The sequence below is a fragment of the Zonotrichia leucophrys genome, chromosome 1 (assembly GCF_028769735.1).
Source record: "Zonotrichia leucophrys gambelii isolate GWCS_2022_RI chromosome 1, RI_Zleu_2.0, whole genome shotgun sequence".
Lineage (NCBI taxonomy): Eukaryota > Metazoa > Chordata > Aves > Passeriformes > Passerellidae > Zonotrichia > Zonotrichia leucophrys.
The window spans coordinates 112400579-112415218 of NC_088169.1; the positions used below are offsets into that span (position 1 = coordinate 112400579).

Below are 14640 nucleotides of genomic sequence, written 5' to 3' on the forward strand. Positions count from 1 at the left end.
AAGGATAATAAAAGCACAGTGTAACAGAATCATCTGGACAAAACAACAAATAAAACAATGCTGGCTGGTAATAATTTAGTACATATCAGAAAACCAGAAAGAGATGTGAGCTGGGAGGAAGGATTAAGGTTAGATGAGTATTTCTGTGGCCTAAGTGCTGAATGCTTAGCTTTAATTTCAGTTTAATCAGCCTTCTGTTATCTTTGGGCTTATTTCAAGCATAGACTTACTGAGCTGTGGGAGTGGAGGACAGGAGCCACTGGGACCTGCAAGGGGTACAGCCATGTAGCATTAATCTAGGTACATTTGGCAGCTTGTGTTGCTGTTGTCTTAGAAATCTTTGCATGTGGTTGAGACCTTTTTTCAGTTTTATCTTCCTGTGTGTTTTGTGTGTTTTGTGGTTTAATTGATATGGTTTGTTACTGCTTCTTTTCCACAGTGTTGGCTCATTTTGCTTCCATTCAGTGATAACCTGTTGATGATCATTTTTATGTGGTTTTTGTTTTTTGTTTTTTTTTTAAAGAAGGAAGAATTTCATGCAGGGTCTGGGATTACTTGGTGCCTTCTGTCACTCTGTCCTGAAATAAGAGAATTATTTCCAATGGCTGTTTTTAGGATGCTGGGGATTCAGAGTAGCACAGCTTCTGTTTGTGTAAAACTGAAGACCCTTATGGATCACGTTATTGTGTTCTTTGGCGGGATTACTTTGCAGAAACCTGCTTTTTGGGTTTTCTTTTTCTTTTTAAAAATTTTTTTATACTACTGCCTAGATCAGAACTTATCAATGAACCTACTTACTGAGTTTTGATGTTTTAATTTTCTAAACCACCAACTGCTTTGCTGCTGTTGCATTTTGACACATTAATTAAAATGGAAGGTGGATTTCAATATATTTGGCCAGAAAGAAATGATGAAAAATTGGTATAACTGTTTCAGACTGTTGATTTTCTGTCCTTCAGAAATTCAGGAGGCCTTTTTGGTTGTCTGCAGATTTGTCATCATTTCTTCAAATGGAGAGAACTATGCAGATGTACTTTTTGATTTTAAGGGATTAACCTTATGTGTAATATCTGTGATTAACAGAACATTAATCATGTGTGTTAATGGCTGCCAGGTAGTAGGAGTGTGTGTAAGTGGGTTGTAGTCCCAAGGCTTTGCATGTATTATAATATTTGAAATATACTCAGTCTTAGGATGCAAATGTATTTGCTTTATATCCTTTGGAGCCTCAGTGTTCTTCTGCAGACAGCTGAAGATTGCAGACATTTGTGTGCACTTCTAATACATTTTCATTTTTGATTGCAATATTTCACTGCATTTACATTGTGTGCTGTTAAAGACTGTACAGGGAATGTGTTTGCTTTGTAAATAACTGCCTGCCTTGATGCTGAGTGTTTCAGACAGCCTCGTAGTTAAGTTGTACCTTGATCTTCTAATAATGAGCTTTGATACATGAAAGCTGTCTCTCGCTGCAAAAACAAGTGGTGTACAGCATGTACTGGATTTGTATTTCAGGATGAGGCAGTGATGTGAGAGATCCTTTAGATCTCTCTCCTTTATTTATTTATTTAATTTTTTTTCCTTCCATAGCTTTCTTCCAGTTGGATTGCTTCCATTAACTGCATTAGGGCAGAGCATTAAACCTGCCTGTGTTCAGTCCCTTCCAAGATGTTGCACTGCAGCTCTGTGAGTTCTTGTGACTTTGCATGTGATTCCTGATCTGCTATCCTTGAGTGTCCCCAGAATAGTCTGGTGGGATATAACTGATCATGTATCAGGAACCTGTTGACACTTGAGACCAGTCCTGTCCTGGCACTAAGGAAAGGGATCAGTTCAGACACAAACTCTGCCAGCCTTTGAGCAAAGCTGCATTTTTCACTGTTTGAGTGCAAGTCTTGGCTTTTTTGTGTCTTTGGAGCTTAGTGACTGCTGATTCAGATGTGTCCCAAGTGCTCTAGTGTGTGTGAATCATGAAATATTGAATGTGAATATCGTGAGATGGAATCTGAGTCACATCAGTGAATTTTAATAACCCCTTATTTTCCTCCTCTTGTTCTTCAAGGATCTGCAAGCTTGTCTCTGGGAAGATTGAGTGTGTCATTAATGCTGACTGTTCTCTAACAGATATCATGGGCAAGATGAGAATCTGTCCCTTTTCTTCCCTGTGAACTTCATGTGCTCTGAGCCATCAGTGTTTGTCCAACCCTTTTTGGACTGCTGAAACTTCACCAAAATAAAAAACTGTTAAACCAAATCCACCTCTGTATTTAGGTTGCATTGCTTTGTTACAGTTATTGTAGTCTGTTCCTGTTAATTTACCTTTCTAGGAAATGAGGGAAAAATCTGGGTCCTTTTTAATTTGGTTTTATTTTAAAAACACTTATGTCCTGAGAATGCTCTTCAGTAAATAAAAAGTCTTTGGAGTTAAACAGGTTGGTTTTTGTTGCCTAGGATGAATACATATAGTTTAATGCAACAGGCAATGTAATTTTGAAAGGGTTTTTTTCCTCATTTGTTTTTAAACAAAGGGAGTTTAAAAGGTTTTTTTTTTCTCCCATTTGTTTTTAAATACCCAGCTATAATTTGACCTATGTCAGTTCACTGTTAATTTAACATCATCAAGGCTCAACTGTCTACTTGAGCTCAATTTTTGATGTAATCTGTCTTTAATCCTGGTCAGTTTCCTGTTGTTTGCATTTGTAATCTCATGGGGTTATGACCCATATCTGTTATGGTATCTATATATCTATTTCCCAAGTTCCCCCAAACAAACCCAGCAGTGTACAATTCCTATACTACCAGGATTAAATGGTGTGTTAAATTAGGCAGGTGTGCAGAATGTTAAATGCCTTAATTGAGTTCCATGCTGTCCAAGTTCTCAGTTTCACTTGAGGGAAAGGCAGGCCCTGGGGTGCTTTTTGCTAGAAGACATGGCTATAGATATGCTGGTAAGCTTCTGTATAATCACTTCTTAATCTGTTTAAAGATGAGTATTGAGTTAGCTTAAACAACTTTAAATAGTAGGCTTTAATTTTGCCCAGAGCCTTCGTCTGGAATTGCTGGCAGAGTGGGACAAGCAGCAGGCACTGGCAGGTGATGGCAGGACTGGTGACAGTGGGGGCACACACCTCCTCAGCAGGAAAGAGGACATCCCTTAAAAGCAAATTCCACTTTTTCTTTCCTTCTCCTGGCCATTCCACATGCTCCAGTGTTCATTTTGCCGGAGTGCTTGGCGGTGAGAGACGCTGGTTCTGCTAGGAGCAATTTTAACTTTGCACTGGGGTGGAGCAGCGCTGCATTTCAGCTTCCTGGATATCATCTTTTCCTGCTGGAGGTGGAGCTCCTAATGAACCTTGGGTGTCACAGTGCTCAGTAGCACCTGAGAACATAAAGCAGAGTTCCTGATGTGCATTTCTCCAAGTGGTGTTAAGGATTGGCTGGGTTATTGCATTGATGGCATTTTTATAAGAAAGTATTCAACATTGCTGCCCACATAGTTTCAGATGAAGACTTCTAAAAGTCAAAGAAAAGCATTTCCAAAGGTGTATTGAAACCTACAGTAATACTGTTTACTCCAGCTTGCAACAATCTGCGTAATATTTATTTTTCCCTTCTGTTAATAGAAGCCTCCTTCGACTTGTCTTTGGAGAAGAAATCAGGGCAAAAGTGTATTTTTCTTGATCTGGTAACTATTGTTTTTGTGTTGATATCTGTTTTGGAATTTGGAGGTGTTTCTTTGGGAGTCCTATTTTAGTGCTGGTGGAGAAAACAGCAAAAGCTTTTTCATGTAGTTAATCCTATGTCCAGTTAATCACTTGAGCTATGCCAGATAGTTTTCTGTTGAGAGGAGTAAGGTGGTATGTGTTATCTTTTAAATAGATAGAACTTCTCTTAGTTTTTTCATATGAATTTTGTCCTCTGCTCTATAGAAATCAGAAATATTTGTGGCATAATATAAAAATTTCAAGTGCCTTTTGTCTCAGTGAGTAGTTTATATTTGATCATCAGACTACTTTAAAGGACTGAATGAATACCAAAGTTGCTGAAAACTGGCATATTTTTCCTCCTGTCACAAAACCTCACTTGCAATCTGTGGCAAGAACAATACAGAAGACAAGTATGGGCAGTGTAAGGGGAAGTGTAAGGATATCTGTCAGAATGTGGTGTACTTGTGAATGAAATCCACTTAGCACCAGTCAGTGCAGCACAGATAAAGTGCCTTCCCTGAGAAAGGTACTTGGACTTTATCCTTTTTTGTCCATTTTTGTCACTGAGAACACCTTAAATACTTTGTATTAATGCAGCTGAATTTTATGAAATCTTTCAGGCATAAACCGTGGTAAATATCAAACAGAAATCAAAGACATTGGTTTAAAGCCCAAATGCTTGTAACCTTACCAGTTATGGAGCCCAGTGGAGGCTTATATTTGGGAGTGTATCCTTTCAGTATCCAAAACATGTTTCAAGTTAATTACAGCCATTGGTACTTACCCATGCTCTTACCTACAGTAATCTATTTTTGCAGATTCTGTAGTAGCAAACCTAAACAGAAGTATTTTCCAAAATGCTTATTTATTACCCTAAAATGTATAACATTGCTGAACTGCTTGTTTTTTTTTTCCAAAACTTCATCAGATCTCTTTTTTGGTCGTTTGGTTTTTTTGTTTAGTTTGGTTTTTGTTTTGTTTTTTTCTTTGTTTGTCTTTGTTGTTGTTTGTGGGTTTTTTGAGATCAGATTCTATATGAATATACTCAATATGAGATATTATAGTTTGCTGATTTATAATTTAGGGCATAGTGTCCTGTCTTCTGTAGTTTCTGTCTTGGTGTTATAATATCTGAAAGTTTTGTGTTTCTTATTACCTAAAGCTCATTGCTTGAGCCTATCTTAGGATTTGAGTACAGGCTTGATTAGCACAATGTTGTTTGATGCTGGCTGGTTAGTAGCAAAGCTCTGACATATTAAAATGGCAAAGTCTCTTTGTAGAAAATAAAAAAAAAATTGTGTTTTCTTCGTATTGTTCATTCTTTCAGGCTTTGTGATGTATCTTTAAGAACAAAGAATAATTTGGGTTATCTGCTTTGAACTTAAACCATAGTGAAATAGTTGACCATAGTCTCTTGAAAGGTAATCTTTTAAACATTGACAGAACCAAGAGTTATATTTTTTGGCATTTTTGCAGTTGTGCAGAAGAGTGAGGAAATATAACAGAGAGCATTGTTCAAAGGATTGGAGGTCACACCCATGGATTTGGTTTCTGGCAGTACTGCTGGTTCACTCTTTTCCTTTGATAAATTGCTTGAGCCTTTGTCACAATGACTATAAAGTAGGGCCAGTGTTGGCCTACATAACTAACAAGTGATTTTTAAGGTTGTAATTAATCTTCAAGAATTTTAACTTATCTTGATGGAAGTTAATTCAGTGCTTATTATGTGTAGTCCTGTTTGCTTTATGGTATATGGAAAATTCTGGTTGCTGGAAAAATTGTGTTTCGATGTGGATCAGAAGAGTTTGAGGTAGTTAATCCAGCAAAATCAGCTATATACAAATGGGGTGACTTCAGAAATGCCTAAATGGTACCCTGAAAAACCAAGAGAAGTTTTGAAATGCACTCAGAGTGCAGGATACCATGTGCTCTGCATTGGGAACAGATGCTGGCTCCATTTCAGCTTTAAACTAGGGCATTCCAAATGTCACAGCGAGCCAGCGCTGAGGGACTTGGCCTTGCAAAGAGCCAGCTTGATATAAATGAGTGTTCATTTGATAAATGGGGTCTATTACTGAAAAAGGGTTGTCTTTTAACATCTTATACTGTGCTGGTGCTGCTTTGGATCAAAGTTTAGTTAAATTTCTGTGGAGCACAAGTGTGCTTTAAAGCTAAACCTTCATAATGAAATGATCTGTACTTCTTCAAGGGGAAACTTTGGAGCCCAGTTGTTAATATATGAAGGTTTTGCATGCTCAGAGCATCTAACTTGTCTGCTGTCATCAGTTCTGGAGCAGGTTTGACTTAAGTTACTTACAAAAGAAAGGTGTGTCTCTCTCTGCCAAAACAGGCACACAGGAAGCACCTGATCAGCAATTCTTAAACTGAGGATCGTGACCTAAATGGCGTTGTAAGGACTGTGAGTGGGGAGTACAAGGGATGCTGGTTTATTTTGGTATTGCTCCCTGAAGTGAGGTTAGAGCTCTGCCCAGACACCCAGGCTGGGTAATTCTCCAGGTGGGAATTGCAAGGCAGTGTTTGGTTTGACCTTGTGTGCAGTGGATGTTTTGAATACATAAAGTTACAAAGAAACAATTGCAGCTTCTCTTTCCCCTGCTTTCTCATATTTAAATTTGTGTCATGAATGACTCAAGTTGAGGCTTCTTTCATACGAAGAATGATCCCTAAATCTCCTGCTTAATATAAACTAAAAAAATTATTGATCATTGCACTGAGAGTTTCACTGTACCTTGAGGCTTCAGTAGTGCATAATGTTTGGTGAGAATAGGTGGATGGCTAAAAACTGAGAATGTTATTGATCATTGTACTGAGAGCAGCACTGAACCTTGAGGCTTCACTTGGTGCATAACTAGTGAAAGGGGGTGGGTGGAGCATTAAATTGACAGCTTTCCAAATTTCAGCTATGTAAACACAGGGAGGTCATCACAGCCATTTCAAATTTACCAGGGCTTATTTTTTTGTTTTGCTTTATCGTGTTCTTGTTAGTAAATTCACCTTAGCAGTTTTGAACAAACCCCAAGTGTCCAGTGAGATAATCTTGGTCATGACAGCTTGATCACTTGATCCATGTCCTAGGCCTTATTTGAATATAGGAAACACAATATTGAAGCACCTTCACAGAATTAAATTATTGCCTTTCTAGGGGTACTACATGGTTAAGGGGGAAAAGTTTCTGGCTTGAGAGCCTGTTCTCAGTATTGGGGTGGGAAAAATCTAAACATGGCAGAGGTCTTGATGCTGATATTGTAAAAGGAAAATACTTTTGGGGTTTTGTTAGAAGGTTGGGTTACATCCATGGTTGTAGCTGAAAGTGGAGCCAGGAGAGCTGCCTTTGTAGGACAGTGGAGGGAACAGGCAGCCTTTGGATTTGGTGAATGGGAATTAAGGATTGTGAAGATTCTTGTCACTTGGGAGAGCAGAGCCCTTGATGTGGAGCCTCTGACTGTTAGGAAGTCCAGCAATTAGAGCTGAGATGCTGAAGAGTAAATACAAAACAAACCAAGAGGTATTGCTTCTTAATTTTTTTCAATGTCATAAAAGTGGATCAGTGACAAAAATATTCAGGTGACAAATTCTAATACTTACTGCTGAGCATTTTTATCAAACCAAGTGAACCTGTGGGAGTCATTGCTGAAGTACAAGGAGCACAGATTCACTGACTTTGCTCAGCTTTTAACAACAGCAAAAGCAGAGGCAGTATTTTCTTCAGATCAGTTTATTCATGTTGTTCAGGTTTTTATTTAAGAGTAAAAGCACCACTTAAGATCTGGTGGTTCTAGTTTTGAATGATCAGATAAACTACAAACAATCCATTCATAGTCTTACTGCTTTTAGTACTTAATCAAATAAGAGGGGGTTTGGAGGAAAAACATTTTAACTTTCTTCCTTGCTCCCTTTTTCCTTTAGGGAATATAGAAACTATTTAAGTTGTAATTTTGTTTGCATTTAATTCCTTTCTCAAATATTTAGATAAAAAAATGATCAAAGGATAAATAACTAAACACATATATAACAAATCGTATATGCAATCCTAACAATTTTTAAATAATGTTTGAAATGGCCAAGTGTTGAATATATGAGACACCTTATGCCTGCATCTCAGGTTTACTGAAGCTTGTATGAATGCTGTGTTCTTATTAAGATCAAAAAATCCTAATCTGACAGCTACAAATTGTTCATATCTTTTGTCAACAGATTTCTCCAAGGAAATAAAAATTGAAACTGAAAATGTGATTGTTTCTTGCTTGCTGGTTTAAGTGATTTGGATTAAAACCAGAGCATACAGGAAGGAGTAAAATCTGTTCCTCTGTTTGTTTTTAAAAATTAGTTTGAATCATCTTTGGTGTTTGTGTGTACAGAGGATTCTCAGCAAGCACCTGCCTGTTGCTCTGCAGACATCACCTTGTTCCACATGTATTTTATGCACGTGATGCAATGCCCAACAATCATCCACTGCTATCAGATTTTTTCTGTTCTTCAATGAAAGTGTGATGGCTCTGGCAAACACTGTATTTTTGTGTTGGTCTATGGAGTATACAGTTCTTAATGAAGTTATCCTATTGGAGGTCATGTATTTCTGCTCTGTATTTTGCATTACAGGAGCACCCCAGAAGCAAATTTTAAAGTTTCTGTTGTGCAAAATGATAGCTAAGCATGCAGCAGGTGATATTTCCCACCTCAGCATTCACATTTACTTAAAAGCAATTGAAGAAATCAAATTAACCTGAAAGTAGGAATCTTCATTGAAAACACAGAAATCATTTGATTTGAAAAAATAATAGGATTTCACAGAAAGGTACAATAAACCAACCATTAAGAATCTACAGCTGAAATGTGTTCCTGGAGGGGGAAAAATGGATCAGGAGAAGTGGTAAAGAAAGCCTAATGAACTAGGTAGATGTGTATTCCTAATCAAAGAATGCATTCTTGCTAATAGAGCATGGTGCTTAAGATGTCATTATTTTAATTTTTCTCTAATTATGGTTACTCCTGGGTAGCAGAAATTGTAGCGCCTGAGATGTCACAAGTTCAGTGTTTATAGAAGGAGGCATGAGGGAAGTCTGGCTTTTATCATTTTAAAGCTGGCTCAGATGTGCTTTAAGTGCAAGCACTTTATAACCATTTCACCCACTAAGTACCTCCTCTTGAAACAGAAAAAATATTTTGCCCAAGTATGATCTTCATCTGATGTGGTATTTAAGCAGTGTTATGAGCAATTCTGAATTCTGGAGGTGGCTTCTACTTCCAGCCAAGCTGAGGTATCTCGCCCAGACCTTCTGATGGGGGAAGGCTGCATGAGCATTGGATGGGGTGCAGGAGTTGCTGCTGCTGGAAGGGTGTTCTGGCCTGGGAGCAGAGAGAGGGGCAGGGATGCTCAGTGCCTGCTTCCAGACAGGTGTGGGTAGCAGGTGTTCTTTTGGAGAGTGTACGGGAGAAACTAAAAGCATTCAGAAGCAGCAAGAGGAGAGAGGAGAAACTACTTTTCCAAATATGAGCTACACTGCCAGAGACAGCACCGAGCTCTGGCATGGCTCTGCCTTGAGCTGAACCAAAGCAAGTTCACAAATGTAGGATTTTTCAGATGTGGAGTCTCTTGCTGTTCTTTTCCTAATTCTAGGTTTTTAAGGTTCATTTTGAGTGAATTTCACAGTTACATATTTGGAAGCAGTGCAGCCTGGCATAGGCTTACAGTCTGATGCTCTTACCTGGAATTTTATTCTGAGACATGTATTAACAGAATTAAAAAAGGGGAAATGGTCCTTGAGTTTAAGAGCTATGGGGATTGAAGTTAAAAATATTAGATTTACCAGTATTTTTCTTTTCTGAGAGTGTTTTCTGGGGAATATTAGATTCAGTATAACCTGAGAGTTGAAGCCATGTGTTGAAACATGTAGTTCAGGAAAAGACCACATTTTTGTCAATGTACTTTTGTTTTCCCTCTTCATGTGTTTAGTACAGTAGTGGTTTTGAGTGCAGTGATAAAATCAGTTTGTACATAGGGTATAAAGACATGAAAGTTCCTGGGGCTTTGTCTTCATATGTGTTTATTGATTTCACCTTTATCCTTCATCTCTTCTTTTCACATACTTGGTATGAAATGGAATGTTACTGGTCTTAAATGTTAATTTCCCAAATGCAAGGGTTGTACTGCTTGAACTATGTTACCATAGCTCCCTCTCAGCTAAGTGAACCAAATAACCACAGGATTAATTTCCTTTTTCATGTTATTAGTTTTAGAGGGACCGTCAGCCTGTGAACCTGTGAAATGTTAGTTTTGCATTTCTGCACTCTTATTAAAGGTGTTGGAAGAACCAGAAAATGTCATGCTTGTCTTAGGATTTGTAAAATGAGAACCATATGAATTGTTTCAAGATTTAAATTTATATTCTGGTTCTTTACCATTTAGGTTTTTACCTGTGAGTGATCATTAGCAGGCTCTTAACTACTTCAGTTTTTAGAAGTTATGTAATTGGTATTTTTCTTCACAGGAAGAAGAGAATTCATCCAAAGATTAAAACTTGAAGCAACCTTGAATGTGCATGATGGATGTGTAAGTCACTTGTTGCTTTTTTGTTTGTTAAAAATTGTTCAACTGTGATTTTGTTGCCATGGTAATATAGTCCCTCAACTTAAAAAGGCAAATATCTTTTATTTGTACATTAAAGCTGAGCAGGACCACTCTGCTTGTTGAGATCCACACCTGAATTCTCTTGCTATTTGTTTCTTCTTGAATATCTTGTGTCTATTGCTGATTGACTTAATCTCTCCTGCCATTTAAACACATTGTTACATTTTCAGTTAGGACCTATCTTAAACCTTGAAATGAAGTCTTTTCTTTTTTTTTGGTTTTTTTTTTTTGCTATACTGTATTGAATTAAAAATTTATTAGTGTTTTGAGTGATTTATTTTCCAATTTCAACAAGCAAATCATCAGGTGCTACATGCTGACTAATAGGGAATGGAAACAAAATTAAGCCTTCCTGAAAGGCTTATTTGAATATTAATATTAATTTTTGAAAGGGGTCCAGATATTTTAAAACATATCCTTTTAAAGAAAGCTTTTACCTAAACTAGGTTCAGGACAAAGAGGCTGCCATGTTACCTTTGAGGATTAGAGCAGAAATTTATGTTTTTTGTTGTACAAGATATCTGAAAAATGAAATTATTCTATAAAAAAGAAAATGTAAGTCAATCTTTTGCACTTGAATGTGTATTTCTAAAACTGTACAAACATAATGATTATTTTAGCTTGAGTTGCTTGGACTTCTAATTAATTGAGGAGCAATATAATTTTAAACTAACACAGTAGTAATTTTAAGGAACAAGTGTTGTTAACGTCCAGCCTTCTCAAGATCAGAAGTATGATTTTGATGTGCCTGTGTTTTTGTGAGCCTGGAAAGTCTGGGAAAGGCCAGGATTTATACACAGAATTGCTGTGTGTAAATGTGAGCTACTTTTCCTGTGCTGACTCCATTATAAGTTTAATGTTCTAGTTCAGATGCTGTTGGTATAATGAAACAAATATATACATTTCTAATTTTTTTCAAGAAATGCTACAAGAATGATTATATACGGTCTTCCAACCCAAACAATTCTATGATTCTATGTGTATTTATTAATTTTCATATTCAAGGTTGTAACAGTGATACTTTGCTTCCAAATTTCTTCTCTTAGTAATTTTTCATCTCCTCAAATACTTAACATTAAAATTTTCAAGTTTCTTTTCCTGAAGTTGGTTAGGGCTTTTTATTTATTTTTTCTTTATTTCCTTGTAAAAAAAGTCATTTTTTCCTATTAAAATAGAATATAGGAAAATATTTCTTCACTACTTGTTAAATGTTAAGCAACTGATCTCTATTCAATTATCTGCCTCTGTGTCATGTAATAGAAATTGCAGATTTGGTGTTGGCTGTTGGTGTTGGCTGTTGATGGATATTTATTTGAAAACTAACTTTGATGTGATTATGTTAGCTTTGAAAGTATGCTTTAACATATGGCCTGATTGTTTCAGTGGGTGGAAAATGCTTAAATTGTAAACTTGCAGCATTGTTTGCAGGTTTTTAAAATACTACAGTATTTAAATACAGTATTAAAGTACTACAGTTTGAAAAAATGTCTTTAGAAGTTAAATTTGCTCAGAACTCTCCAGCTTTAAGGAATGGGATATTAGGAGTTCCTACCTCATTTACTGTGTCATTTTTTGTAAGGAATTATCTTTTAAGGCTAACAACCACTCAGTATAATTTCTTACTATTTATTGTTAAAAAACATGTGGCATAGAAATCAATGAAATTACAATGCTTCTACTGATTAAGCTCCTTATTACCATCAGTGGTAATTAGGCTTTTTTTTTTTTATTTTCCCCATAACTGTTAACTCAGCGTGCGTTTCAAATGTAGGCAATTAATGACATATTGTCCTATTAAAAGGTGTTTCTGGATTTGATTTTTGGGTGGTTGTGTTTTTTTAATGAAGGTTGGATGGCAGGGATTTGGGGTTTTGTTTGGTTGCTTGGTATTTTTAAGAACTTTTTCATTGCTCTGTTGAATAAGCTGTGACTTGTATTTTCTGTATAAAGCATGCTGTGTAATTGGACATGGTGGACAACTTACTTAAGGCAAGAAATTTTTTTACTAATTGAGGATAAAAGTAAAGTCCAAGTTCCTACCCGTTAGACAGAAGAGAGATCCTGTGGGAGATACAACTGTGTGTATAATCATACCCAGGCAGGATATCTGTGCAGAAGGGAATATTCCATGAATTACTTCACATATCCACACTCCTGTAACAGTAATATTATCATAACACCTTTTGTTTAAAATCGGAATATTTTCACCCCAGAGTTCAGGGACAATTCTCTTTGAAACAGTCCCATTTTCCCCTTGGTTTGAAGACACAGTTTCTAGCAGCACTGTGTGAAGTAATTGAATTGGTTCTGCAGAATTATTGATGTCTGCCAGTAGCCTTATCTTCCTTCCAGGGCAGGATTTGCCTCTTTGAACAAGGTTCACATGGTCAAATTCAGTAAGATCATTTGTATGCCAGAACTTGCCATTTTCTGTGTTAGCTGTAAAGGGAGCTTAAGAAGATGAGGAAATGTACAGAGGTAGGTGAGCTGTTCTGTATAAAGTGATTAAATCCAAAGGAGAAATGTTGAAAGAGAAGCAATCTGGACCAGCAGCAATGAAGTGTGAGGAAAGTAGAGGATAAAGAAACTCTAAAACACATTGAATTGCGGTAAAAATACTGATTATTTTCTTCCTGGTTTGGTCCTGTGAAAGCTGAGGAAGGCTGAAATGCAGGACATAGATGAAGCATTTGACATGAGTAAATACTACATTTTGAAATAAAGAATATTACCTGAAGGAGTAACTTCTCATTTCTATGTACAGTCTCATTTTCAGATCAATAACAAACCAGCATTCTTCATGGCATTCATCTCCTTCAGGATGGCACTTGGGAACAAGTCCTTTTCAGGTGTCCTCCTCAAAGCCAGGCTTAACCCAGTGTAGGGAGTTTGTGTTTTCTTAGAGACAATTTTCACCTTGTACTCCACAGATGAAAAGCACTGCCTTTTTTACCCCTTCTTTGCCTGGGGGACATTCCTGATATTTTGGATATCTACAGCCATTTAAATTTCTTTTCTTCTATTTTTGTATTCTGTTAATCTCTTCTGTTCACAAAAGACTTGATTCTGAGGTCACTTTGCATGGAAGTGAGGACTTTGCTTTTTTGTTTTTTAAGGATTGGCTGCACTGCCTCCTGCACTGTCTTTGAGAGATAGTAAATTTATATCTGACTAATTGACTAATGAATCAGAAGTGCCCACTGACTCCTTGCAAGGCTAGATGAGTGACAAATAAAATTAGATACAATTAATAATGTGGAGTACTTAATAGAAAAAAACTAATTTCACACCCTTTGGCTTTTCTAAGCTTGTTAGTAATTGTCTGTCATTTGTGTTTGATGTATCCTTTCTTCTGGGTCCATCACCTTTTCCCAAGGTTTCCAAACTCAGAATAGTAACTGTTACATTATACTTTTAGTTGGGTGTTGAGTGACAGTGCAGGTAGTACAATATTTTTTCAAAATAAAAAGCAATTTTCTACCCCGTTCTTGTTTTACATTATATTTTAGTAGTTTACTACCATGGAATGAGAAGAGAACTTCTTAAAATTCTGGTTTTTTAGTGATCCATATGCAAATTTATTTGGGTTATTCAGTGTTGGTCAGTGAGTTGTACTGAACACTGTGTATATTGACTGGAAAGTCTCTGAAAAACACTCCAAACAAGCTGATTTCACTGAAAAACTTCCTTACTATTTGAGTTATTTATTGCCAGCAGAGCTGAGAAGGTGATTGGGTACAGAATAAAAAAGCCTGTTTAGTTACAGACCTCTGGTAATTTGGTTATGTCATTCAGGATTATTTTTTGAACCAACTTTGGTCTGGTCAGGCTATATTAAAATTGCTCAACTGAGGCAATAATTGCAATGAAATTGGAATTTTGGAGGAGAATGATTGATGTCTTGTGTAGACTTGTGATGCTGCAATTTAGACAATCTCATCTCCCCTTTGCATCTTCAATGTTTCTCTGCTTTGCTGTCATTCAGATTTTGGGTTTATACATAAATATACACATCCACCCCCTCAATTTGTTTAATTGTTTGTGCTAACTTTTCTTTCTCGTATCATGACTTAAAAATTTTCGGTAGCTTCCTTGTTTTTTCAGTGTTTCATTCTTGTTTCTATTCCTGTGTTCTTACATTAGCATTTTGGTTTCTTTAGGGCAATGATAATAATACTTTTCTGCCTGAGAGGAAATGTAGATGAAAATAAACATTGCTGGGTTGTGTGTTTGCCCTGGCTGTAGTGCTGTGCACTGTTTGACAACATTTTAGAGTGCAGCCAT

The 14640-nt window shown here is 36.7% G+C and overlaps 1 protein-coding gene across 4 annotated transcripts in view; it reads left to right on the plus strand.

The window, feature by feature from the left end:
- Window positions 1-14640, plus strand: part of DCAF6 (DDB1 and CUL4 associated factor 6) — a 74090-nt gene that overhangs the window by 5812 nt on the left and 53638 nt on the right. For all 4 annotated transcript variants that reach the window (XM_064727782.1, XM_064727791.1, XM_064727799.1 and 1 more), the window contains exon 2: window positions 10217-10278. In XM_064727782.1, the coding sequence (XP_064583852.1) occupies window positions 10217-10278 (62 nt within the window). The remainder of the gene's footprint in view (window positions 1-10216; window positions 10279-14640) is intronic.